Source organism: Rhodnius prolixus, unplaced genomic scaffold (genome assembly GCF_049639745.1).
Source record: "Rhodnius prolixus isolate KJV_2025 unplaced genomic scaffold, Rpr scaffold_5, whole genome shotgun sequence".
NCBI classification, from domain to species: domain Eukaryota; kingdom Metazoa; phylum Arthropoda; class Insecta; order Hemiptera; family Reduviidae; genus Rhodnius; species Rhodnius prolixus.
In genome coordinates, this window is record NW_027411624.1 from 7362948 (window position 1) to 7390715 (window position 27768).

At 31.3% G+C, this 27768-nt stretch overlaps 3 protein-coding genes across 12 annotated transcripts in view; 1 reads left to right on the forward strand and 2 right to left on the reverse strand.

The window, feature by feature from the left end:
• The window catches only part of LOC141458038 (xaa-Pro aminopeptidase 1-like), a 21132-nt gene extending 19174 nt beyond the window's left edge, over positions 1-1958 (reverse strand). For 2 of the 5 annotated variants that reach the window (XM_074135534.1, XM_074135537.1), the window contains exon 1: positions 1818-1958. The gene's annotated coding sequence lies outside the window, so the exon portion shown is untranslated. Of the gene's footprint in view, positions 1-1206; positions 1553-1817 lie in introns of those variants that run through there. The other 3 variants (XM_074135536.1, XM_074135538.1, XM_074135539.1) reach the window with 2 other exon arrangements.
• LOC141458037 (uncharacterized) lies at positions 196-19112 on the forward strand. 3 transcript variants are annotated; one of them, XM_074135532.1, is made up of 16 exons: positions 196-360; positions 4583-4742; positions 8247-8383; positions 8478-8637; positions 9574-9710; positions 9789-9957; positions 10119-10258; positions 10909-11068; positions 11152-11288; positions 13604-14043; positions 14127-14251; positions 15619-15785; positions 16700-16942; positions 17105-17247; positions 18271-18372; positions 18445-19112. In XM_074135532.1, the coding sequence occupies exons 3-16, from the start codon at positions 8314-8316 to the stop codon at positions 18544-18546; spliced, it is 2295 nt and encodes a 764-aa protein (XP_073991633.1). In that variant the 5' UTR covers positions 196-360; positions 4583-4742; positions 8247-8313; the 3' UTR covers positions 18547-19112. The 3 variants fall into 3 exon arrangements, with proteins under 3 accessions (XP_073991633.1, XP_073991632.1, XP_073991634.1); XM_074135531.1 differs by lacking the exon at positions 196-360 and adding an exon at positions 2229-2369; XM_074135533.1 differs by lacking the exons at positions 196-360; positions 4583-4742 and adding an exon at positions 7620-8136.
• Positions 18881-23979, reverse strand: LOC141458040 (uncharacterized). 4 transcript variants are annotated; one of them, XM_074135543.1, is made up of 7 exons: positions 23794-23979; positions 23269-23539; positions 23101-23186; positions 22942-23022; positions 22629-22857; positions 22374-22550; positions 18881-19713 (listed from the first exon to the last, which is right to left on the reverse strand). In XM_074135543.1, exons 1-7 carry the CDS (start codon positions 23827-23829, stop codon positions 19238-19240), a joined length of 1356 nt encoding a protein of 451 aa, XP_073991644.1. In that variant the 5' UTR covers positions 23830-23979; the 3' UTR covers positions 18881-19237. The 4 variants fall into 4 exon arrangements, with proteins under 4 accessions (XP_073991644.1, XP_073991645.1, XP_073991647.1 ...); XM_074135544.1 differs by having other exon boundaries at positions 23284-23539; positions 23794-23978; XM_074135546.1 differs by having other exon boundaries at positions 23284-23539; positions 23644-23958.
• Positions 23980-27768: the final 3789 nt, after the last annotated feature.

The window sequence follows — 27768 nt, forward strand, 5'->3', positions numbered from 1 at the left end:
CTACTTTGCTTATACATTTTGTTGTATGTACTGATATATGTTTTTAAATTTAAATTTTCTATTCCTCGCATGAATTCAATAGTGAGTATTCATACCTTTGTGAAAAATAGGAGTATATTAAATATCAGATAATTTCTTACGAATTAAAATTTACTATAAGTTCTTATATCTTTTGTAGGTTGTACTTTGTTCTAATTTAAGGACAGACGAATTACCATCTACTTTTCTGTGTGAGCAGGGTAGCACGATCCTGGTTTATTGTGCAGCATTAGTCTTTTTGGAAAATTAAGAATCATGAAGTCACAATCTAATATTTACTTGAGAAACCTTTTCAAATTTGCACGTGGGATAAAATTTTTTGTAAGTACATGTACTCTTGCTTGCCTTAGTTCAAAATTTATGATACGCTTAAACTAATATAAGCCAAACTCCAGCGAGGGACCTAAATTTGATGTCCCTTTTTAAAGTAAAACTTAATACCTAAATTTATGTATAAATTACGCTTTCACGAATTCATAGTTAGGAGAAAAAAATGTCTATACTGGGGTGAAGGCAATGTGCGAGTTTCACATCAAATTTTTCTAGTTCATTAACCATAAAATGAACAGCCCAATCGGACTAAGGTTTGTATGTTTAATCTTTAAAGCTAGAAATTAATGAAACTGTTTTAGTATAAATACAGAACAGTTACTGTCCTCAATCGAAAACAAACATAGAACTGGTTATTCCATAAAAATACGTAAGAAATTAAAAACAAACCTCGCTTCTATGTAAATAAATTATAAGGATGTCGGTTTTTATTGTGATTAAGATTCATGATAACCTTGAAATTTACACAATTAGTGTTTTACAATTGAGAAAAAAATATATAAAAATTCATTTCAAGTTTATTTTTATTTTTGGATTTATTTTGGTAGTTTATTCAGTTATTTTTAACGCTTAACAGTTTTCATTTTTTAAAAGGTATATAATTGCATTTTGTTTTTTAATCCTAAGTTTAGAATTTTTATTTGCCAGCCATAACATATTCCACAAAATGGTTTTTATAGAGAAAAATACAAATATCATGACATTTTAGTACCTCTGAAAATTCATTGTTGTAGCAAAAGTTTAGTATAATAATAAGTTTTATTTTTATAGGTATATCCGAATGACTCGTTAATAATTATTATTCATTAATATTATTCAGCCCTGGTAAATACTCACCTTTACGCCAGCTAAATCCTCCATTCGGTTCATAATGCTTTCAGAGCTCGATAGGTGCCGATCTTTCCAAAGACTTCCGAAAGATTTTGGATTTTAAAAGAACACTTTGTGGCTTTATGCCCTAAGGACAAGTTAACTCGCGCATCTTCATGAGGCTGTAATAAAGCGTTTAGATGTTCTTCGGGGACCTTAGAGCTTCGCTTCCTTTATAAAGCGACTAAAAATAAAATAGTTCTTCAGCGTTAACCGCCTATGTCTTTGCGTTCATCATCTACATCGGTACAAGCTATCTATTGGACAACATTAGTTTCAGAATTACTTGGGAAAACCCTCCCCATAATCTATTCGGTGGAAGTGAGCTTGTTAAGTATATTATTTATCTTGGATTTTACACGTGTCTGAAGGATAAAAAAAGTTTTCCAGATAAGCTAAGACTTATACTAATGAGAGAATGCGGTCATGTAGTAGTGTGTATATTTATAAATGCGAATGTAAAAAGACGAAGAAAATACCACTTTCCAAAATAATTATTGAAAGGAGCCCTTCGTTACTATTTAAGACCTCTTTCTAGGAAAATTTATTTTTATAGACTGAAAGAAGATTAGGCTTACCTCTAAAATATTTCAAAATACATAATTTTGGTGACCTGGCGGTAGTTGAAGGAACTAAATTTTTGAGTGAAAATTCCATTGTCAGTTCTTTGAGAATCGCTAAAGGGTGCGAATCAAGTAAACTTCATTATAAGTAAGAAATTTGGGATTTTCAAACTTTTCTTTTTTTTGTATTACACTACAGGAAATTCTTTTGCATAACACTGTGGGGAAAAGCGAACTAATCTCTGTGTTGCATATATAGATATAAATATGTAAAATATGCATAAACGCGAACAGTGGGGTAATTCCAAAGGAACGGTAATTTCGTTTCTTTTGGTTTTTATCTTTATTCACAGATGGAGCTGTACGCTCCAGTGAAACACACGAAGAGGTCAACACTTACTGATTAAAATTGTACGTTTTAGTTCCCATCTTACATAGTAGTAGTGCACTTGATATAAGATTTAGTATTATTGTTAAACGGTAAAAAAGTAATAATAATGCGTCTTCCTAGTTTTCATCAAGAAATCATTATGCTTTACTATGTGTTTATTGTGTTAACAGTTAATAGTAAGTAAATATTTTATTTATTTCTTTCTTTATTTTATTTTTTGTTAATAAAACCTTGTATATAACCATAAAACTGTTCCAGGGTAATTTCTCTTTTAACTACATGCGTATGTTTTTAAACTGATGAACTTTTCTGATGTTGAATTTACTTTAAGTAAAATTAAATATAGTGTCTAAATGAAAAAATTAAATCTTAATTTATTTTATTTTTTCATACATTCATAATTCGTACTTTATTAACAAAATAATAATAAAAAATATTAAAAAAAAAAAAAATACTAAGCCAAGCATGGTCAGTTTCAAGGTCGGCTAGTTTTGTGAGAAAACAATCAAAATAATTACATACGATCGTATAGTTTTGCGTTTGAATTCTAATATGAAGAAATAATATGAGAAGACATAGTTTTTTTATTTAAAAAAAAATGTTTAAGAGCCCTGAAGAAGTAACACATTTTTTAAGATCCACTTCTGCCCCCCGTAATCTGAATATTTAGAATTTGAGTAGATTTTCTGTTGTGATTTTTCACCTCAATTTGAACTTTGGAAGTCATCTGAGTACGAAAAAGTGGTACAAACTCTGTGTGTGTGTGTGTGTGTGTGTTTGTATGGTCAGAATTACTCAAAAAATGGAAAACCTAAAACAAGTTCAAATTCTATGTTGATTTAAGTAACGTTTATTGCACGTTCTTACTTTTAAGCCCCAGTAAAACATTGATAGCAACAAATGTGTTTCCAAAAATGTGCGATTGCCTATTAAGTCCTTTACAAGTTTTATCTAATTTTGTAGCTCGCCGAAGGGTTTCTTTAAAGTGGAACATTATGTTTTCACTTTGGTTAACAATAGATTTTTCCTGAGAACAGTGATTTTAATAGGAATCTGGGCAAGCTGTGACAATCGTATTCATGCAAAAGAATCATTTAAATATTAAAGCAAGAAATAAAAATAAATTAAATAGTCGTTTGAATTTTTAGAATAGTCTTTTTATTTCTGGTATGAAATGTAAAATGTTTTTAGTCCCTTAATTATGAACTTTTCTGGAAAAAGTGATTCATTATTTGTGAGAATTTTACAGGAAAATCGTTGGCGCTACTTCCTACAAAATCTAGTAGACAGTGTTCTATACTATACCTCCGGTTAATTGATCAATGAATCATTGTTGGAGTTTTTTTGATGGTTGTAAAAAAATTGAGTTTTTTCTTAATTTTTTGCTCTTGTATTTTTGAGTTTTTGTCTCTCCCTTCTTGCTATCTCCTTTTTGGTTTTTCTTACACAAATACACGATATATACTTGCGCTAATAGATTCGAAAAAGTTCTTTTGTCTTTCTGTTGATGAAAAAGTAAAAGGATCTTGTATGAAACAGGATACACCTTCTCTATTTCGTAATTTCTGCTAGTCTAAGTGACAAAAAAAGAAAAAAACAAATTGACTAACTGATTAGTTAAATAATATTATCATATATAGACAAAAATCATGTTTAAAAAACTAAACGATATTCTCTATCTGTAAATCTTGATTTTATAAGTGGAAAACTTTTTGTGGATGTTCCGCCAACTCGGAATTTTATCTGAATGTTGATCTACAAATTTTTTATGAAACTGCTTTCCACGAAAATTCATTTGAAGATAGTTATGAGCGAAGGGAGTGATCAGGTCTCTAGTTGTCCCTTTAATGTTTGATATTAACAATTCTATAATTAATAGAATTGAATTAGTTGATAAAATTCTGAGTCGGCGGAACATCCGCAAATTTTTGCCAAAAAAACCTGGTATGTGTCTTTTTTTACTACATAAGAAACATTTAACATCTCAAATATTTACTAACATCAAAATGGCCGTTAAGTAATAGGTTGATACTAGTAAAACCAAAAAATGACATAATGTTAAAGGATTTGGGTTATAGAAGCCCCCCTATTTCCGCTAACTGTCCGTTTTTTATTTATAACAGAGATACTGACATAGCAATTCATAAAAACTACTTTATCTTGTTCGAAGATTCTATACACATGAATAAATTTAAAGATCTTCACTGGCGCAATATGTTATCGGGTTAACATTGAAATAACCCAATTAATTAATTTTGAGTTATTTTTATATTTAGATAGAAAGTAACAGCAAAAATAGATTTCCCAAGTTCTAGTAATTAACTCGTATTAATTATAGTTAATAGCGCGCTGCTTAACTTATGTAGTATAAATTTATTTTTCTTCGCAGGTGTCCATAGTTCCACATATATTGGATGCTTTAGAGAGAAATCGCCAAGTGATAGACTACTGAAAGGTGATCATGTTAATTTCCGTAATACGCTTACACCAAACAAATGCATATCGCACTGTGCTGGAAAAGGTTACGCGTACGCTGGCTTGGAGTACAGGTTGGTAAAGTTATTTAATTAGAAGCTGTACAGTAATTATTTAAGTGTGAGCATAACAAAGAATGGTGTAGGAATGGAATATTCCAGTAAAACTGTTTATATTTAAAACTGGGAATTCCCTAAATTAAATATGTATATATAGGTGTGTGGTGTATATAAAGCAATCGTTAATGCCGTGTTAGTCCCTGGGATTTTAAGTGGTATAAAAAAATTAAAATAAAAAATAAGCGAAAAGTATAAACCTCAAAGCCTTATTTTATTAAAGTTCTTGGGATTCTAAATAGCAATAATGTTTTTGCTATAGAATACAATGGGTGTATTAGGTGAAACTGGCCGCACTAAGAAGGAAGTTGTTCAATTCATTCGTAATAAAAAAAGTTTTAATTACTCGAGTTAGCTACAGGTTCGATCCTCACCATCTTCGATTCTTTAAAAATAATTTTGTATTGCTTTATTTGATAAAAGCATCTTCTGAAGGGATATTTTCCCTGGGCATTAATTTCCGTTGAAAAGTTATGTTTGAAACTCAGACACGTAATTAAAACATTTACCTGCTATTAGAGTACCTTTTTAACCTGTTCCAAAACATTGTAATGATTGAAAGCGCTAAGTTACAGATAAAGTCCCTAAAATCACTGCTTCCAGGATTAAAGAAAGCTTTCGCTGTTGATATTTAACTAAAATTTAAGTGAAATACTTTCTATTTGTAAAATTCAGAATTCTGTTCGTGATAAAGAGTTTTTATCCAACTGCTAATCGTTATGTTTTCACACGTATTGTTTCCTGGCCTCATGAATTACTTTGAACGATGTGGAGGATGAGTACTACGTGTGGAGGTTATACTGATATGATTACTGCGATGACGGCCAGTTGTCGCTGCCTTCCTGAACTGGGCTTTGATTATGCGGTTATATATTTAGTTAAGGTTATTTATATCTGTTCTGTAAATAATTAAGATAGGATTCCACTGTGTATCTTCTCTATCGTTTAAATAAACCTGTTTTATCAGTGACAAACGGAGAAGGAGGTTTTAGGGGATTTAAAACTATAATCACATTTAATTTAAACACCCCTACTGTGAGTTTTGTTCAATAAGATTAGTCTGCAGAGAGACTTCTAGGTAGAGCTTGAAAGCCCCAGCTTTTTTTCACTAAACAACCAAATTCAAAAGCAATAAGCGCCCTTCACACTGCCAGGAATTCTGTACCCAATAAGTGTTAGATCATTTCTTCTTTTTAAGACAGGCTGAAATCGTAGATTAAGACAAAGAGGTGCATATGGCCTTTCGGTTTCTTGGTGTAGTGCCGTGGAAAAGGAATGCGAATGGCCAATTATGAACTTTACGCACTATGACCTCACCTTTTCATCTCTGTTAGTAAAACTACTTTTGTCCTCACATTAATGTTGTGGGCTGCCTACAGCGGCATTTTGTGACCTTTGAGACCTTGGGGAACTCTCCCGGGCCAAGGCAGTTTGTCGCCCCAATGAAACAAAATTAATTGTTTATCGTTTTGGTAAAAAGAGATCGTGTAGTCTATATTATTCTGCAAAAATATTCTCGTTAAGAAAGTGTTATAAACTAAATGAAATAAATAGTAAAAGCAACGCATTTACTCCTTAAATTAAACTCTCCTCTCTCCCGATTCAATATAGCTTGCGCTACTGCTTATCTTGTTTCCAATATGCCTAAACTTCTTCGTAATGTTCAAGCTCTCTTGAAAAACTAAATATTCCTATTATTTATTTTGTGTGTTTAAAAATAGAGAACCTTGAAATTGTAACAGGAAGTAATTAGAATATAATAAATAAACAAAATTATATTTCCTATTAAATCAGTATAGTTTAACAATAGCTATTCTTATTTTTTGTTGAGGTTTGTTACGAATTGGGATTTAAGATTTAGTTGAAAATTATAAGGTAATTAATTAGAGCCGTTTTGGTTTTATGGTTAACAGATAGATTGTTTATGTAGGTCTGTTGCTTTATCAATCAGAGACCGAAAAATTTGAGCAGAAAGCCATCGTCTATTCCAAAACTTGACCAGCCCGACTCTGATGGTATAGAGAATTCTTAAACCAGTCAGAAATAAGGAAATAATGCATGCAACTCTTCGACATCTCTGAAAAGGCTTAATAATTGTTTCTCAAAGATTAGGCATTCATTATTTTGAAAATTTAAAGACGTAAAAATTAAATGATTCAAAAGATAAAGATTAAAAATAGTTGTTTTAAAATAACCTTTCTTTATTATTTTTTTTAAAATTATTTTTTAAAAGAAATATTCAACCTTGACTGAGATAAGAAATGCTGTAGAGATCGGCCAAACTAGTTGTTTTTTTAAAATTAATTTCACCATTCAACTTTGAATACCATCATTTTTGTGGCAGCCATGAAAACGTTTATAAAATTCAATCACACCGGTGATAGTTCTGAGTTGAAACATTCGTGAAATGCTTGAATTATTTATTAATTAATTGGTTGGTTACTGTCAATGTTGGTAGTGAAACATTTCTGAAGAAAGAATGGTGTGCCAATACCCACGTAAAATATCATTGCCCTTTTAAAAAGTAAAAATAAACAGAAATTGGGCAAAAATAATTTTATTTTTCTGACTGCATTTTTCTGTCTTGCGTAATAAAATAAGAAACACGACACACAAAATGGTTGTATATAGTTGAAACATTGATTTTTAAGCTTTGTAGTAAGTCCTGAGACAGTTTATAGTAGGTTTTAATCCATTTTCTGTCCCAGTCGGAGGTAAACTCCTTAATTAGTGGATTGCCCAGATATCTGTGTTTAGTTCTGCCCAATGAAATTGATTCTTCTAAGTTGCCCATGGATTTATTTATTTTTTATGAGAGATGCTGCTGCCAATCCATATGTTCAGTACAAGTTTAAGTTAGATATAGTCTGATTAAAGATGTATTTATCTGGGATCAAGAGCACTACAGTTTCAGAAATGACTATCGGTAAATTGGTGCGCCAGAAGATGTTTTTTAAGATTTAAGCTTGTAAAAATTGTAATATGTTAGTTTGAGCCTGGTTAGTTTGTGTTGAGTCCTAAACTGAGATTGTTTAAGGTTTTGTTCGTGCTTAAATATTGAATGTCGCTATTGTTCATTTTTCATTTATTGTTTTATAGTTTTTACATCTATGACATCTAATTTTTTGGTATTTGAACGTAAAGCCCGCCAGGAAAAATAAACATTATTATTATTAGACAATTTACTACTACTACTATTAGAATTAATAATAACAAAGAAGGGACCAGCTGAGTGGTTAAGGGCACTGAATTTCCACTCTGAGGTCCCTGTTCGAGTTAGTTGCTTAACCCATAGATTTTCTCTTCCTTAAAGCTCATGCGGAAGCTGGCAGTGCACTGAAAAAGGTTCCAGGTGCTAATAACCTTTAACTTACAACCAATATCAAAATACTGTATTTGATTTTGTCATACCTTAAATTAAAAAATAAAATAATAATTCGTTGTTTACCTCTTCCTTTTTAGGTTCGAATGTTTCTGTTCTGATGAGAGGCCTTCGCACAAATCGGCTGCTAATGAATTAGACTGTGATATGGAATGCGATGGAAACACTAGAGAAATTTGTGGCGGTGGTCTTAGATTAAGTGTTTATTCAACGGGTGGTGGGTAGTTAATAATTGTTTTATGTAAAAAAACTTTTCAATTACTCTTGTTTTTATTAAACTTTTTTTTAAAACGTACTCCTGAACTTTCTAGGAGGAAGAAGCGCAAAATATCTGGGCTGTTTCAAAGAACGGTCCCGTGAAGCAAGACTAATGCCAGACGAAATGGTAGAATTTCGAAATTCATTGACTCCTACGAAGTGTATTCAATTTTGTAAAGAAAAGGGATATGATTATGCAGGATTACAATTTAGGTATTTTTGTCACAATTGTTTTGCCCTTTAGGTACATACAATTAAATTCACAATGGCGATATGAAAATTGGCCCATTTAAATTATACCATACGTGGGTTATTTCATAAAAAACTCCAATTAATTATTTAATGAGTTTTGGTGGACAGGGATGAAACCCTATGCTGTTCAAAGTTTCAATAGGACCCTACAGCTTCCGCCCCAGACTCTTATGTGAATGTTTGTGGATTTGTGATGGTGAGCTAAAGTTTGTCTGTGGGTTCGCTAAACCGAACTGTATCACAGATTCTCAACTATTCTGCCGGCCCTATATGTATTGTATGAGTGTCAGGGCTGTTGGTTTAATTTTTATTTGACGGGGGATACTCGCAAGGAAGTCCAAATCCCGGAAAAATAGCTAATACACTTCCCCACACTCTGTGAGTGTGTAATAACTTGATTTACCTATAAACTACACGTGCAGAACAGTGACTTTTTTAATACTATTTACGTTTTCTTTCTTATTATACTAATTAGGTTTAGTTTTGTAATAGGGTCGTTTTTAGATTCAAAATATGAGTTTTAAGGTTCCCGGAGCCCAAAAAAGATATAACAACGTATATGTAAGAGTGTTTGTTTCTTTTATATGAACAAAATATTTCAAAAACGAAAAACTGCTCGAAGCTGAAACTATATAATCCTCATTTTAAAAAACTTTACATGTTTCTGCTCGCTTACTCCCAGCATTTTTAAACATCCTACCAGATCATTCAAAATTGTTTATATCTATGGCCTCGCCACTTTATTCCCAATCTAGTTCCACTAAGCTAAATTCCTTTGCTTTTAGCGAATTAAACGAGCACAATTTGTCCAATTTTACCACTAGTGCTATTGCGAGCAAATAAATCAGAGTCTACTAATTTTTTATTTATTAATAGAGCGTTTTTGTTAAAATCTAGTTTCGAGTGTTTCTGTTCAAATGCGAGACCTTCATTTAAATCCTCGGCTGACGAAAGTGATTGCAATTTAAAATGTGATGGAGATCAAAATCAAATATGTGGTGCTAATTTTAGATTAAGCGTTTATGAAACTAGTGGTAAGTTAAATTCTTTTCATTTCAGTTTTTCTTATTAAAATGGTGTTCACGTAGGGTAAAACATGTATAATATTTCAGAGTTGCTGGCTAATTTCGTTGAATCCAATTATTTGGGCTGTTATTCAGATAACGGTGATAATAGATTATTAAATGGTAAATACGATACCTTTACAAAAAGATTGTCTCCAGAATTTTGCGTTGGCTTCTGCTATCGAAATGGATATAGATTTGCTGGAGTTCATAATGGGTAAAGTAAATATTTCTTAAGTATGTAAATGTTTATTGTTTCTCTTATTATAGTAAGAAAATAAAAATCAAATGTTTCTTGGAAAAGCTCTTTTTAACTTTTTTAAACGAATGTTTGATTATCTTCCTCTCTTCATAACCATATCTCTATTCACGTTTCAGTACTCAATGTTTCTGTGGAGATAGCCTTAATCAAGGACAAAGTAAATTAAGAGATTCTGATTGTGATATTAAATGTGCGAACAGTAGATTTAATTGTGGTGGTCTGCGGAAAAATGGAGTCTATCACACTCAGATATCCGGTAAATTTCTTTATTATTTTAATTTTTCACAAAGTTGATAAGCCAACAGTTATAAGGCACTTTGACATGCCTATGTTTATTAAAGTCTAAAACACTTAAACAAATGTCCCTTAAATCACACAGTTTTGAGCACATAAGTTTTAGTTTAACGTAACTACTGTCGAAACTCAGTCCATCTATGCATTAGATTATCAGAATATCATAATACCAGCATGTCGATATTTGAATTCCCATCACTCGAGGTTGAAATTGACAGAAGCATCCTCTCGCGAATCTACTGATTTCATATGCTCACATTCATAAACAGAAGTTTCAAAAATTCTTATCAACGTTGAGTTGCATCTGTTTTGGACTGTTCAGTGATGGGCAAAATTCATTTAAAATAATGATAAGAATGATTGTTCTCATTACTTCACGAATTGATATGCTTTTTAGAATAAAATAATTATTGAATATCTACCATTTATACTTTATCTCTTTTTTTAAATAAAATTATAAAATTGTTTTAATTATTAAAAATTATAAAAAACTAAAATACATAATTTATCTCAATGTACCTTTTGTAGTAAATAGATGTTGTGTCAATTGTCGTAGTAACCCTTCATGTCATTGTTGAAATTGATATAATCCTACTTATATTTGTACTTCAGATTATTCTGAAGATGGCAAACTCATAGGCTGTTTTATTGATAACCAAGAATTACGAGTACTCTCCGCCATAAAGATGACATTTGAAGATAAATGCACTCCAAAATTATGTCTTAATATATGCTTACAACTTGGTTATAAGTACTCTGGAGTTGAATATGGGTAAATATTTATTTTTATTTTTTAATTTATTTGGATGCTTTATTTCTAAAATTATTTCTTTAAAACTGTTGATACTTTTCCAGAAGTGAATGTTATTGTGGCAACAGAAGACCAAACAGTAGCCTGGAAGTAGGTGAAAACCACTGTGCTACGCCTTGTCCTGGTAATCGTAGAAAAAATTGTGGCGGTGGTTGGAGAATTCTAGTATATTCTACAAATGGTGAAGATTTTATATACTTGTAAAGAAACGAATTAATTAAATAAAGAAAAAAGAAAAACCAACCAGCATAGAATTGTACAGTTTTAGAAATAAGATCTTACGATGTTAATTTAGAATGTTGTCCTATAACTCGGGCAGTCCTGATAAGCGAAAATAATAATACCATAGCTTGGCGTAACCGACATAAGTAACGAAGATTCTTGAGTATAGGCGTGGTTTTGCTGGTTTTCTATGTTTTCAGTTATCAAAATATCTTTGAAAAAAACTCGTTATAAATTAAATAGGCCAAATAAGTTTCTGCCAAAATTAGATGGATATCTGCAACATTTTACGCACTTCAAGCTTATATTGAGAGAATGGTTAAAACTATCGTAGTAAAACAATACGAGCTAATGCATCCTAGACTTTATCCATCAAAACAGCATTGGTTTTTCCATTTCTGAGCGATTTCAGATTTTGATCCACATCATATCTGATACATTAGGCCACCATTATTCATTTCTTTTACTTTTTTCTATAAAAATGTTAACTATTTTAAATCATTTTATGATGCAAACATAAAATTCCCTTACTTTTTCACGACTAAGCTTTGCAATAAAACTCATATCAAACTAAAATTTCCTTTCAAAATAGATGTAAATAAGACTCTGGTAAGCATTTAACGGTGTACGTTGGCATGTCTACTACTTATGGAGATATTTGTACCTTCCAAAACTCTGCTCTCTCTGCTGACAACCGCTGGACGCGCATTACATGATCCTAATTATTATCAGGATTGTGTTAAAATGGCGAACACCTCTCCTCAAATGGAAAAGAAATACGAGTATTTATTGGACATCTAGAAGCGAATTGGACTTGCTTTCACCTAATGCTGGTATGGGATTAAAAAAACTCCTAATCTGGCCAGGAATACTGAAAACATCCCTTCAGTGAGGGTAAAAATGAACTATTGCTTAACAATGCAAATCCAATCAGACAAGAAAAATTTGTTAATAACTACAACTTTTTAGGGGAGGGGATTAGCTATGAGGTTAGCATACTGGACTCCCACGCGGAGGTCCCGGGTTCGAATCCAGCAGCTGACCCTTAGATTTTCTCTTCCTAGGAGCTTCTTACAGCTCACTGTCCGGTGATGGACAGTGTTGTCTGTAACGAGAGAACACTGTCCGGAGGCCGGCAGTGCACTGGAAAAAGCTCCGGGCGCTAATAACCTCAGCTGTTGATGCGCAAAAAAAAAAAAAAAAAAAAAAAAAAAAAAAAAAAAAAAAAAAAAAAAAACTACAACTTTTTATTCAATATTTGCATTCCTACATATATCATGCAGAAAGTGACTGTACAAATTATATTTGCAATGAAACTGATTACAAAGACTTAATCGAGAGAATTGACTGAAAATCCTTACTTGACTAAATTTACAAAATAATAGTAAATTATTAACAAAAAGCTAGGCTAAAAGTTGAATGCTACCGAAATAATCCAATCCAACACCTCATTTTATAGGTTTCATTCAACCACTCGCGAAGGTTTAATATTCAAGAAATTAAGACTTTTCGGACATTTACTTTCCTTGAGGTTGCTCTGAAGCATATACTTTTCGACAAGAATTGAGAAAATTAATCTTATAATGAAAACAAAAAGTAAAGATACAAAAGCTTTCACGTAAGAAGAAATACCTTATTTTGATGTTTCTAAATGATAACAAATGTAAAAAAATAATTATGAAAACACAGACCGAGTTTTTCTGTATAAAAAAAAGTATTTAGGTTGTAGTGCGGGATAATATCTCTGATTTCATCCGCTGTATCACGCATGGTTTTGTATCCCTGACCTGTTTCGGACTTATATCATACATACCATGTAACCTCCCTCGCAAGTGTAATGCGAGTTGCAAACAAAGCCAATACTGTATACCAATCTATTAATCAGCCCTTGATGAGAAATGCAAAAACATGCATGCTACAACAGATGAAATCAATAATATAATAAATTCACGTTGGAAATGAATAAAGTAGCTTTTAATCATGTAATAAAATTCGTATTTTTGAACTGGTAATTACAAAGAATTTAGATGTTAATATTTTATAAATCTTCCATTACAAGTTGTTCTAACATAGATAAAGACATTATGAGAATTATTGAAGTTACACAAAGTTGCATAATGTTTATACCCAGAATCTATAAATATCTCAATCTTGGTGGGTAATTACATTTCTTTTCTTGTGCAATCCAATTATAGGACTTTATCTGCTACCTAATCTTAGATACTACTAGTCTAAGCTATTTTTCAAGTTCACACTTCTGTTTTTCTTGTTTAGTCGGTGCTTCTGTGGATTTTCAAATTTTTACCACCTCTTCCACAACAACAACAAGGAGACCTGCCACAACCACGAGATCTACCACAACTACAAGACGTCAAGTGCAAACTCAACGACCAGTTGTACAACAGACAACCGCACGTCCTTCTTATACAACCCAGAGAACTACACCAAGACCGCAAAATAATCAACGACCAAATCAAGCCCAAACGACAACCTCTACCTATAAACCTTTGATGTTGGCTAGTACCAGTAGCGGTGGGAGTAGCAATAAGAATAGTAACAATAATAAGCCAAAACCAGGAAAGAGTTGTATACAATCTACAACTGTAGTAAATGGTAAAACTGTATGCAGAGGTGAAATGTTATTTAAAGAAGATTTTGTAAATTCACTATCAAATGATAAATGGACATACGAAGTGAAAATGCCTTGGATACCAGTTAGTATTTTTCTTTGCGAATAATATTCTTTGAAAAAAGCAATGAAAGTGAAAGGTAATTCAATGGTTTTCTGTCTTAACAGGATTATGAGTTTGTTGTATTTCAAAAGAAAGATCAAAATGCTTTTATCAAGAATGGAAAATTATATTTAAAACCAACACTTTTGGAAGATGAGTTTGTGAGAAGAGGAAGACTAGAATTGCATAGGTAAAACATGTTAATACCTGCTACTTTTTTCATAAATGAAAGTATTATACTCTTATAAGTAAAGTTTGCTCTTAGAAATTTCATTAAACAATTAAATTAATTTAAAATTACAATACCATCTCTTATTACATAATATTAGAGGGTAATAATCTGCTGTAAACACTTTCACAGTTTTTTTTCCCCCTCACGACTTTTGTTACAATTACTACTATTGTCGAACTGTCTATCAATAGCTTATATTACTGTACATGCTTAGACACCCCATATCTTGCAGCGTCTCAATGAAAATTCAGAGGTATAAAGTTATATCGCATTGTAAAGTAGGACTTCCAGTTGATGGATTTGGCAAACATTCGGAAGCGAAAGAAGTCTAAAATATTTTCGGTTGAGCTTTCCTACTACAATTAAGTAGTACTTTTCGTACTTATCAAAGCTCTCAAATTAATGAAGATGAATTTATTCCTTTTAGACAAAAAAAAGTAAAGTAATCGCCTATTTTTTCAGGCGGGGCTTAACGTCCAACTACCAATTTGGTCTCGTGGACGTAGGCGATTAGCAAACATACTTTACTGTAAATTTCTTTTATTAACCATTCAATAAAATCTAAGGCCTTAGGCCGGGAATCGAACCCAGTACCACAATACGAATTAGCTTCGTAGGTCTCGCCTTTAACCGCTCGGCTACCGTGGCGCCTTCCTTTTAGACAATAGGTATTATTTTCTCTAACTAATAGTATGGGTATGAGTAGTTACTGCGATCGTGCAATTTTTTAATCTTTCACCAAAAATTTTCGTTTCGAGATCTCCAATGTTGGAAAAATTTGATTTTTATAAAGCCTAAAATTTTATATGTTGACTTAGTGCCACCTCACAACCCCGGCAATAAACTTTTGGACAAAATCAGTTAACCAAGTTAATGAATCGATATTGCCTGGAAAATAATTCTTAAACCAGTTCTGGCAGGGAGAGATGGAGTTTAGTTACACTAAAGCGTTATTTAAGCGTAATTTGTCGCCTCATTTCGCAAGTAATTCTAAGAACTCTACTTGAAAGTAAACTTCTTGAGCTAAAGAAAGTCGGTAGTGCGGAAGTTCCAGTTAATTGATTATATTGTGAGATTTTTCTCTTTCGAAATTTAAACTTTTCTCTTACTTTTGTTACAAACGTATTGCGTAAATATTTAAAATTGAAATTTATTACTCCAGTTTTAAAATGTTAAAATTCTTCACGATTCAACTTTGTATCCATTTTAAACTTTCTATTCTTAAGAAAAATTACTTATAGTAAGAGTAATTGAAAAAAAAACGGTACTATAGAAGCATTTTTCAGTAAAATTAAAAAAAATTAATTTATAAATTATTTGTTCAGATGTACAGGAATGCCGTACAGTGAAGAATGTGTAAGGCAAGCTGCCACTTTTAGCATCCTACCTCCAATTGAATCGACTAGAATAACCACAAAGGACGCAATCACTTTTAAGTATGGAATGATACAAGTTAGAGCAAAGTTACCGCTTGGTGATTGGATTGTACCAGGTAGATTCTCTCTCTTTATTACTCTAACCATCAAATTCATCTATCCATTACCATTAGCCATCGTTAATTGTAATCTTATAGATTATTGAGTTAGTGTTTCACCGGGAATGTACCTTTCCAGAATCCCTGCGCAGTTGGAAGTTTTTACGAATCGAACTGTGTGACATCAGCATTAATCTGAAATATATTGTTTAGTTAAAATTTGACATTTAGTACTTTCAGGGAATGTTGCTGTTGGAAAAACTCGATCAAACGAAAATGCCAATTTACTGAATGCAGTACTTTGGATTTTTTTGAACCTCCTAATGGTTTCTCCTCTAAAGTTAACATTGAAAGCTTCTAAATTAAAAAAATAATCAAATGAAAGTTAGAAACCTAGAGAATCGAAATAAGATATGTTGTCTGTAAGTGTATCAGGTGTTTACTGTCCTGAGCCACCTCAGAACTTTTTTTTATTTTTATTTTAGTAAGAACTCTATTTTAAAAGTATCCCTAGTTTGTCACAATCGCAATACTACTGGGAAAAGCGAGGTTCAGATTTGAACAGTAAGTTTCTTAACTGAATCTACATGCCCACAGGAATAAAATTATGAATCCCTTATAGTCACTGTTTATGCACAGAATGTAGGGATCACCTGTTTAGTTTATCAAATGGGTGTGAGTGTGCTAGTAGGTTCATTGGATTCCTGAACTCAATAAGTTGCTTACAGCTATCCACCTCTGCTATCTTCTAGTTCACTGTGTTGGACTAAAAGTGTAGGCCGTTTAGATAATATTGCCATGCCCTCCTGAAAAAATGGATTGTCCATTTCCCTCTTTGGGGTATTTCAAATCAGAGAATGTAAGTGCTGTATGTTTTATAAGAGTTAATTTTTAAAAAAAAGCTCTAACTAATTTTCTAAAAATAATTTCAGAAATATGGCTCGAGCCTAAAAGAAAACTGTATGGTCCTTCGTACGCATCCGGCCGTATAAGGATTGCTATGGCAAGAGGAAATAAAAATCTATTGGCTGGAGATCAAGATATTGGAAATAGACAATTGGAGTCTGGCATATTGATGGGAGTTGGTGAAAATATAAGAGGAAGAACAATTATCAGGGATAAAATTGATGGATGGCACAAACATTTTCACAATTATACGCTCATGTGGACTCCTGGTAAGTTTAAAGTCTTTGCTTTGGTTTAAGTTCATCTAGGATGAAGGAAGGATGAACATTTAAGTAAATAAGTACAAATTATTTCTAGTGATCCAGTTGAGCAATGAATAATAATCTTTTTTTCCAAAAAGATTTTTAAAAAACACTCAATTTTAATTACAGATAATCTACAGTTTCTTGTTGATGGACAACATGAAGAAAGTATTATGAATCCTGGTGCAACGCTGGCTGATCTTGTTGAATTTGATGAAAATACAGCAATTACTTGGAGAACTGGTACTAAGATCGCGCCATTTGATCAAGAAGTAAGAGATGGTTTAATTTCAATTTATTTTAAAATTATTCTCTTTATTATGTTTAATGTTATCTAATGAGTATATACCATTTTGAATTGACTTCAGTAATTTATAGGAATGCTCGCTGCATTTCTGCTTAATTCAGAAGTATTAATAAAGTTCTCTTCCTTTGAGATTTCTTGTTCTGAAAACGTTTTTTTCCCCAGGAAGTTCTCAATTTAAAACGGCTGGCCAACCAAATTGGGGTTGACTTAACTTAACAACAACATTATCTTTCCAAAGAAAGGAATTTGAGCTATTGTTTATACATTTCTATCATTAGGATATCTGAAACTTATTTGACTTTGAAAAATTTCACTATCAAATTTTCTTAAATTGTTAACATTTTTTTGAAATTTGTTGAACCTTCCTGTCCCGGAGGTTCCTTTAATCTAAACAGTATGAATCAAAATTATCCGCGATGGTAAACTATTGAAATCTTTCAGGCCAAACAAAACATGTTTTTGAGCCTATTTGGTATAGGTTCGATGTTAATAGAGGACTAGTCAAGGGAGGGGACTTTGTGAGTACCTCCTGGTCTCAAATATTTTTTGGCAATCCGCAGTAGTAAGAAACTTACTTTCTACTGAAGAAACTTAGCGGAAATTGATTACCGTTCCGGGAAGCTAAGAACCTAAGAATTCTTGAAGGGATTATCCATTACTTTATATAATGATAGATGTAACTAATTTCTATTAACTGAAAGCACCAACAAAATGTTTAATTATTAGAACCACAAAATAATCAACACCAGACACGACTTCATAACACTCTGAGAACTGCAAGCTACGATGTGAGCAACTATTTGGATTTAGCTAATCCGTAGACTAACTCTTGCTCTTTACTTATTAGCTAACTCCAATAAAGAGCTATCATCACCACCATTGATCTTGCCTCACTTTGAATTTTACTTTCTAGCCACTAATCTACATCCATTTTCTAAGAACACGCTCTACAACATTTCAATAATACATTTTTATAACATAATTTCAGTTTTACTTATCGCTTGGTATATCCGTTGGCGGAATGAGAGACTTCCCAGATGAGAGTACGAGCGCTGGTCACGAAAAACCATGGAGAAATATGGCAGTGAAGGTAACTTTCAAACTATTATAGTTTAAAAATTATTTACACTTAAATAAAACTTGCGTTCGTTGTCAATTTCAGGCAATGCTCAATTTTTGGCAAGATAGACATCATTGGAGAAATAGTTGGGATGATGAACGTTCAGCGTTACAGATAGAGCATGTGCGAATTAAAGCTCTCTAAACCAATCAAATAAATTAGGATAAAAATCCTTTATTTAACGAAATTGGAGACTGCAACTTTTTCACTCTCTTTCTTTTAATTTTGTGAATAGTTGTGAAAGTAGTTCGTTCTTTTTTTCTTTTTTTTTGTAATGAAATTGAAAAATTATTCACAGTTTTTTTATAAAATGATGCCTTTGTTTATTGTCCGAGATGAAAATAACAATGTTAATAGTGCTTTTGCAGCTTACGAAGGTACTGTTTTAAAACGGCAGAACCTTAAAAGAAAATAAAACTATAATATAATCAAACTAATTTTCAGGATATAAAAGTGCAAAGCAAAAAACAACAAAAACTAAATTTGAATTAGTTTATAATAATATACACAATAGATAATGTACAAATATTAAATTTTAGAAAAATCTATATCACAGTTATTTTAGCAATATGGTACAGATTTTTTCGACGTACAATTTATGTTTGATTCTGAGATGGTATGATTATTTCCATGACATTTTTAGATGGATAATTTATGCAAACCTCTTACTTTTTTGATTGTTACATAAAAACATTGTGATCAAGACTGAATTTTTTTTTTTTTTGAAAATAAAACAAATTAATTTATTTTACTATTAAATTATTTATAGTACTTTGAATTGCATCTCTTTCTCACAAATGTACACAATTTTATGAAGAAAAGAATAAAAAAGGAGCTAAAATTCTTCAAATAAAGAATTTGTATCGATACCATCAAGAAGAGAATCGACTACTGATGTATCAGTATCGAATTGAAATGGATTCTTATTCTGCACAGGTAAACTTGTTTGATTTCTCGCTGTTTGATTACCAACAGCGGCTGAATTAATGTTATTTAATGGTACACTTTTAAACCTTTTGAACGGATGTTCAGGTTGTGACTTATTTTGTAATGTTCGATTTATTATATTGTTTTGTCCTTTTAACAATTGCCTACGAAAATGTAATGGCTTGTTAGTAGTTGAAGCCGCTACTGGAGTTGAAGAACCAGTTGGTCTACTGCTTAATTCTCTCGAATCGGCTGGAAATGATCTACTTCTGGAAGATTTGTTTAAAACTGGGGGTGTTGCTATTATCTGTTCCCATTCGAATAACATTTTAGAATGATCTCCTGTAGGCAATTCGGAAATCTTTCTTACTTGAACGTGTTCGTCTGAAAATGAAAAGGTTTTTTTTTGTTATTCATGTTTACAACTAAAATAAAACTGTTGAAAAAATAATACTTTCAATTTTTTGTTTTTTCATAGAATAGGATTGACATATACATAATTTCAGTTAATTGCATTTATTAAGTATGTTAAAGTTTAAAGCTCTAAACAATCAGGCTTTAGAAAATAAATGACAAAATCTCTTAAATAACTAATAATCTCTCTAAGAGCACTATCAGTCTCCAGTTGGACAGCATACTTATAGACACACTATCCAAGTACAAAAACTTCGGACCAGGGACTACTGCAATGCACATGGGTAAGAACATTATGCATAACACATTTTTGCCGATGTGAAAAGAAAACAAAAAAAAATCGTCTTAATCACAATTCTTTTCTAACCTTTAGTAAGTGAAAGTAAACATGGACAACTGAAATTGAATGAACAATAATAGGATGAAAAAATAAATGACAATTTTAGTCATGATATTTATTTATTGTGCCAAGCTTTCGACCTAGGGATTAGGTCATCTACAGAGCCCTGAAAGCTCGGCACAATAAATAAATTTGATGACTGAAATTGTCATTTATATGTCCATCCTATTGAAATATTGAATCAGTCACCAAAAATAATAAACAATAATAATAATCCTGTTTTTCTTATTTATGCTCTTTATATTTCAAGATTTCAATTTATACGAGCACTTGAAATACAAGTGAAACCAACTTATAGATTTTAAACGCATTCATTAGAGAATGTTTTAAGAAAATTGTGTCTTTATTGTTTACAAAAGAAAAAAAATAAGGATGAAGGTAAATTTTAAAGTAATTACTTTAGGATTTAGAATAATTATATTGCATTCTGGATTTAATCTGGAAGCCTACGCTAAACTGACAAGACGATTGTGACCTAGAGAATGAATTGTGATTTAAAAATCACAAATTTCACTATATGATGTCAAATTTATCGCAATTGAGGGTAGGTTAAATAATTTTGTAATCAAACACAACATATGCAGAAACAAAGAAAAATAATAATTTGAAAATCATATTTTAGAAACAGAAACGGAAATGATAAAAAAATAAAATTAATCAGTAGAAAATATAGAAAAGACCTGCTGCTAAAAGTAAAAGGGAACTGCAAATATCGTGAATAAAGTTTCTTTGAGATTAGCATTTCTTAAGACTAAATTCTTGGAAAAGGTGAGCATTTACTAATCTTATTGCATATGTGCTCAATACGAAGTTTTTTTTTTTAATCTAAATTGGAATAATCCCTCCAAACGAATAAACATTGGGTAAAAGTTGTGTTTGTTCACACCACTAATGTTTCATGACTATGTAGAAAGACAAAAATTAATTTATCAGGTAGAAATGAAGAGAAGCAGTCCCTTTAATAAGTGACCTCATCGATCTAAATAAAACATATGAATGAATTCCAAAGAAATTGCTGAGTGAGGTAGTAATGTAGGCAAAAATATTTTGTTCCCAGTTTGCTAATGCATTACCCGGGGGAAGTATATGACAAAGGTACATATAAGAATGTACCTCTCTTCTAGTAAGTTCCAAGCATCTAAATAATTCCTGTTTCAGATTTGTTTGGTGAAATGCCTTCGAAACTAAAGAGATAAATGTATCAAAATGGGAATCCTCTTAAAGGAACACCTTCACCCATATAAGGTAGCCGCTAAAGGCGCAGGTCAGTAACTCTATGCATAGAAAATTTAAAAAAAATTAAGATCAAGTAAAGTAAATGCCTGTTTTTTCAGGCGGGATTTACGTCCAATGACCAATTAGGTGTCGTGGACGGCGGCTACTAGCAATAACAAACTTTACTGTAAATTTCTTTTATTAACCATTAATTAAAATCCAAGGCCTAAGACCGAGAATCGAACCCAGTACCACAATACATATTAGCTTTACAGTAGGTCGTTATATGGCTTAGCCATCAGCGAAAAAATCTCAAGTTATGTCTAAAGACAAACTCGAAACCCAATACAAAACTCAATCATTTCAATGTTAAACAAAAATTAAGATCAATCAAGAAAATAGTTCAGGATTTTAAATGTCTTAGCTTCTTAAAGACATTGATAGATCTATTTAACAAGAAATTAAGTGAAGAATTTGATTGGAGATAACTCCTGTAATGAATCATGTCTTCTGGAGCAGAAAAATCTTACCACAAAAAAGTGGTGAGACCATAAAAGAAGTTAATGACAATAGATAATGAATCTTGAAAACTTCCGTAAAAAAGTCATAACTTTCTTGCTAGAACATCACAGATTACCAAACCAAAGAACAAATTGGCAAACTGAAGATACAAGAAGGTTCGGAAGGTTGAGATATATGGGCTGCAGAAAACCTTAACCACAGAAAGAAAGCAATAAGGAAATAGTGAACCTTCCCACTCAGTTTAAGTAAGTACGTGAAAAAGCAACAATCAATTAGGGTTTAAAGCAGATAGATTCATTTTGAAAGAGGTCGATTCATAAAAATGTTAAGGGGTAAACATCTAATACCCGAAATTATGTTATCCACCTACACTTTTACTTGATGAAGATACTTAAGTGCGTTTATTTATACTTGATATTAAAAAGTTCACCCAAGTAATCAAAACAATTTGCTCCCATGCCCTTACTTTCTAGTACAACAGCTGAAAAATTACCTTGCCGATTAGAATATATAGCCGTAAGATTATTTGTTGTAATATTAAGTACGTGTCTCCTTGAGGTAGCTCCGGCACTAATTACACCAACATTTTTCAAAACTAACACGCTTCCGGGAGTCATCTCCGAATTAAATTTTTCCCATACTTCTCGGTGCAGCATTCCGTGTATTTCATCTATAAGGAAACTCAACTATAGAGTAACTGATTTTTTTATTTATTTAAAGAAATTAAAAAATGTTAATGTCAACCTACCAGTGATGTCTTTAACAAACAAAGTTGGATCTGGTAAAGTGCAGTCTATACTATTGATGATAACTGCAAGAAATGGAACTTTATAACCACGAGTGTGCTTCAAACGGAGCGAGGCTAAATTCATTAGAGATATCAAATCTCTTCCAGATGTTCCTAAATCTTCCATCATAACATTCCAAGCTCCTGATTCAAATACTCTGCCAGAACTTTGCGAAAGTACCTCTTTCTCCTAAAATAATATAGTTCCACTTTTGGAAAACCACATTGCAAGTAAGTAAATTCACATTAAGCATAGCAATACTATTAGACCAACTTTGAAGGTTGGAGGCTCATTATTTTCATGATTTAATTCATCTAAAAACTCTTCCGTGGCAATGAGCGATGTGTTTCCTTGCTAGAAATAAGTAAAAAGTCCATAATTATTTCTAAATAAAAAATAATTTTATAATTTTAAATGCTTTAAAATCCTTACGCGTTCAGGTAAAAGACCTGCAGGTCCTGGAAATTTTCTCTGACGTACAGTTTTCTGGACTTTCCTTGTACTTAGTTCAGCAAATTCTAAAGAAGTAAAGCACAACTTTCCTCATAAAAAGTGCAACTATATATAGTTTCACAAAAGAACATCAAGCACTAAACTTACTACTAAATAACATACTTGTAAATGAAAATAGGCTATTTACGGTTTTAGCCAAAGGCTTTTCTTCATGAGCTTCCCAAGCATTCAAAAATTCTACATCTTCCACAGGATTAACAGTTCTAACTTTTTCGAAAAGTCCTAGATGATTATTTGTTAGGTTTTGTGCTACGACTTGGGGTGAAGGGCAAATTTCATTTTCTTGGTGGGTCTTATCAATGTCTTCCTCCAATTTACCATTACTATCACATTCACTGGCAGCTGCATCCAAAAAATCCTTAAACAAGCAGAATATGTGGAGCACAACTAACTAAGAATTATATTTTAAACAATAAAATACTTTAACTTGAATAACTGCCCTCTTTCAAAAAGGCAACAAACCTTAAAAAAGTGCATAAGGTTCCGTACATGTTAGCGAGATACTTTGCATCAGAAGCCCAAATTAAATAAATATTCACTCAACATTCATTTATAGGAAAATAACACGCTAAAAACAGCTCTACAAGCAACATTACATTAAGTCTTACTTACATCGTCAAAATCAAAATCATCTTCTACTTGAAACATAACAAACGAAACCGAAATACATTTAAATTAAACAACTTAAATTCTTCCTTTAAAAGAAAAAGGAAAGAAATTGCTTCTAACTCATTTGAAACTATTCACTAATGGTCCGATTAACATTATGACTGGTGTACGAGCCAAAACATTCAAAACAGTCTGTTAAACAAGTAATTAAATCTAAAAAAGAAATGAAAATAATAAAAAATTACTTATGATTAATAGTTTCTTTGGCCAAGGAGACATATAATTTTACTTACTCGTTGATTGCTTTTTAGGATTTTTTTCAAAAATATTTTTTACTTGTACCCCCGACACTATAAACATTTTTGTGAGCATTATATTGTATATCGGTGTATGCAAGAAGTATCAGCTAAACTCAAAAACAAAAAATGCGGAAATAATTTCTTGATATTCTGTTTGAATAATCCCAAAGTAAGATTAACGGAAAGTTCTTTTTGTTCACTCATTCAGATTTCCCAAGAGAAAAAGTAATATTTTCAAACTAAGTACCAACTTAATATTAACATATTCATTGTGAAATTAGAGATCTAACAATGTATGGACGCTTGTTTTATTTGATGGTATTGTGCTTCGTTTCTGCTCTAGTAAATGCGAGTGCGATGCGTGAGTAGAATTAGTCTAGCATTCATATTCCGATGTAGCAAGAACAGTCATTCGTGAAGTCCGATGAATAAAAGAGTGTCTGGTAAAATAGGAGAAAAGCAGCCCACAAGAGGGTTCTGGCAGGTTCCCAACAATTTTATTATAATGTATTATAACTTTTATCATGATTTTCGTTCGTTGTTCTTTACGATTCTTACATAATTCTCTTTATGTCTTTGTTGAGTTCAGTAGCTACTGAAGTAATTCCCCTTTCTTGCCCTTGTTTGCTTTAACGTTTGAATCCCTACAGGAATCCTCTGGCAAAAGAGATTAAAGCCGTTGCTTAAAACAAACAGGTCTCTTCGGGACTGGTAGTCATTTACTGCAACCAGCAGGAAGCAGACTCGCGTCTCCAAAAATATGACTCGTTGAGGACAGTCACCCTCACAAATTTGCGATATGATTTTTTTTTTGTAGTCAGAGTTCAGGTACTTTCCAGAATCCACTTTCTGGAATATACAATAATCTTCCTATTGTAAACCTCTTCTCTCATCAAAGAGTCTTGTTTTAAATTATTATGGGTAGTTAGTTTCTTGTTATTCTTCCTTCAAACATACCCATTATTATTCACCTGTCTTTATTTTCCACTATAACTTTAGAACTGTAACTGCTTTACAATAACTATTTTTACTTTAGGGACTTGACAAGGAAATTGAATGTTAGACCGGTTGAAAACATCCATTTCAATGCTTGTAAATTTTCTATACATTTTTCCCATTAAAACAAAATGCAAGTTTCTTTCAAGTTACGAATAAATTATATGTATAAAGTATGTCAATTATGTATACATATATATTTTTTTGTGTATAATATATTTGTGTAAGAAAATTCATTACTGAAGAGATATATTACTTTAGAGCTTTCTCACGAAGTGCCATTTCGATTTGCCATATATTTCTCTCAATATATTGTTTTTAATACGGTCAGTTTAAATAGTAAATTAGTACAGTAGACAATAGTTACAGAGCAATAAAAACTTATTTATTTACAAGAACTGCACCAATTTATCTGTGATAACGTTTAAAGTTATGTTCTTTTTTTTCTGATCAATTTTCTTATAATTTTAAACACAGATTACTTCTTGAGTGAACTTATTGTTAGTGAATAGGTAAATAGTTAATCTTTAATTTTTAAATTAATAACATTTCTAAATTATATCTTTATTAACGTTTATTTTGTTGAATCATTTGTACAATATTATAATGATAGAAATAGAAATACTTCAATACAGTGTTATTTATTCAACTAGTAAAAAAATCATTTACACTACAATAGTTTCAGACAAAGAAATGGAAATGAAGTTGTTTGAAAGATCAAGTAAGTCTATATTTGACATTGGTCAGTTTCTTGTTTGAATAGTGTCTAACACCTTCCAGTTTAAGGTGAGTGTTTTAAAAATATTATTTTTCCCATTAGAATAAGTGGAAAAAGTTAATAATTTCTTAATAAAGGAGAATTCTGTGATAATTCCATTTTACATAATTTTTATTATGCCATTCAAGTAAATAATCTTAGCCTATTAAACCTTTTTTGTTTTGTTTTTAAACTGAACATAATTAAGGAAGTTAGTCTTGATTGAAGATGCTTCAGTTTTCTTATTAAGTATTAAATAAATACTTATTTTATAGATTGTTCATTAACTTAACCAATTTAAAATATATCGTATTCTAAATTATTATTTAAAATAGTACCATTTTGAATTTATAAATAAAACACAGTTGGTTTCATATCTGTCTTTGTCTTAAATTTAGTTAAAATTCTTAAAATTATTTGCTCATCATCTGGTTCAATTTCCTTCATGCTTTCACCAAAAACACTTATATTATTACTTTTATTTTATTTAGAACAACTTATTTCGGGAGATGGCTTTTCAAAATCTCTACTCCTACAGCAAAGAAGCTATAGTGGATTCAAAATATTTTGACGATGAACCGATCACTATGACTGCAAAGATTCAAACTGAAATAGGAACAGTAAGACATAAAATCTAAAATAAAGAACAATTTTTTGGGTTTTGTAGAGAATAGATTGAATTTAAATATGTTAATGTATTAGTATGGATCAAGCAAACCTTAAGTTAGTCTCCAATTTTAGAGGTTTTTAGCGCCTATTTACATTTATCAACGTAGAGATGCTCTAAACTGTCGAAATTCATGTTTTGACTATAATACTACATTTAGTTCTTTAGCGATGAAATTTAGCTGGCTACAATATTTTAAGTATATTACGAAAATTATAAATTAAAACAATGTATTAATTACTGTAAATATTAATTACACTATTTCTGTGAAAATATTCACATAGTATTTGTTTAATTAATTAGATTAATTAAACAAACATATATAAAGTTGTTTTCTCTGAAATTTTTAATTTGCAATCGAATTAAAATATTTTCGTTAGGTAATCATTTATAAAGTGAGGGTGTACATAACACCAAATTTGGAGACTAAATTAAGAATTTTGTACTTTCAGACAAATATGAATGTATGTAAGTAGAGAATTTACTCTTTTTCAAAATTTTAATTAAAAAACAAATTTGTTTTGAGATCTTTTGTTGCCGAATTTTGTGTACTAATCTGCGTAAAAGATTTTTCAGTTAATTAAATAGCTAAGAAAGAAAAAAAGAACAAGTCGTGCAGTGTGTCATTACAGTTTGTCAGTATGGCAAGAATCCACATTCTAGACTTTACAGATGTGTATGACATCTTTTCACCTCTGCTTTAGCCAGATTTAATGTGTTGTAGATAGTTTGACCAAAAAGGAGTAAATGTAAGGTTTAATTCATTTTCCACGTTCATCAAACCTAGTTATTGGATATTAGCCCCTCTTCAGGATAAATGGCTTTCAGAAATTTTAAATCAACAACAAAAAGAACCAGAAAGGTATGCAAAAAAATCTCTGCTAGTTTCCACATTACATTCCTATGCAAAACATGAAATAAAACATTCTTTTACTGCACTAAGATTACTAATTGAAGATTTCGCCCTCTAGAAATATTCTGGGCAGAAATTGTACGAAAAGCTCGTTTACTTTGCAATATTTTTCAATGTTCTTTGCTTGTTTCTAAATAAAGAATCTATCTGAGTGATCGAAGTTACTAAAGAAACGATATTCATTGTTAAGAAATTATTTCGTACAAGTTGGCTGCTCATTCTAGATAAGCAAATCTAGAATTAACAGAACATTCGATTAATTTTATCTGAAAAATATTTCATATTCTTATTTACCGCTTAAGCCATCCCCTCCTACAATGACCTCATAGAAAATCCAGCATGGATC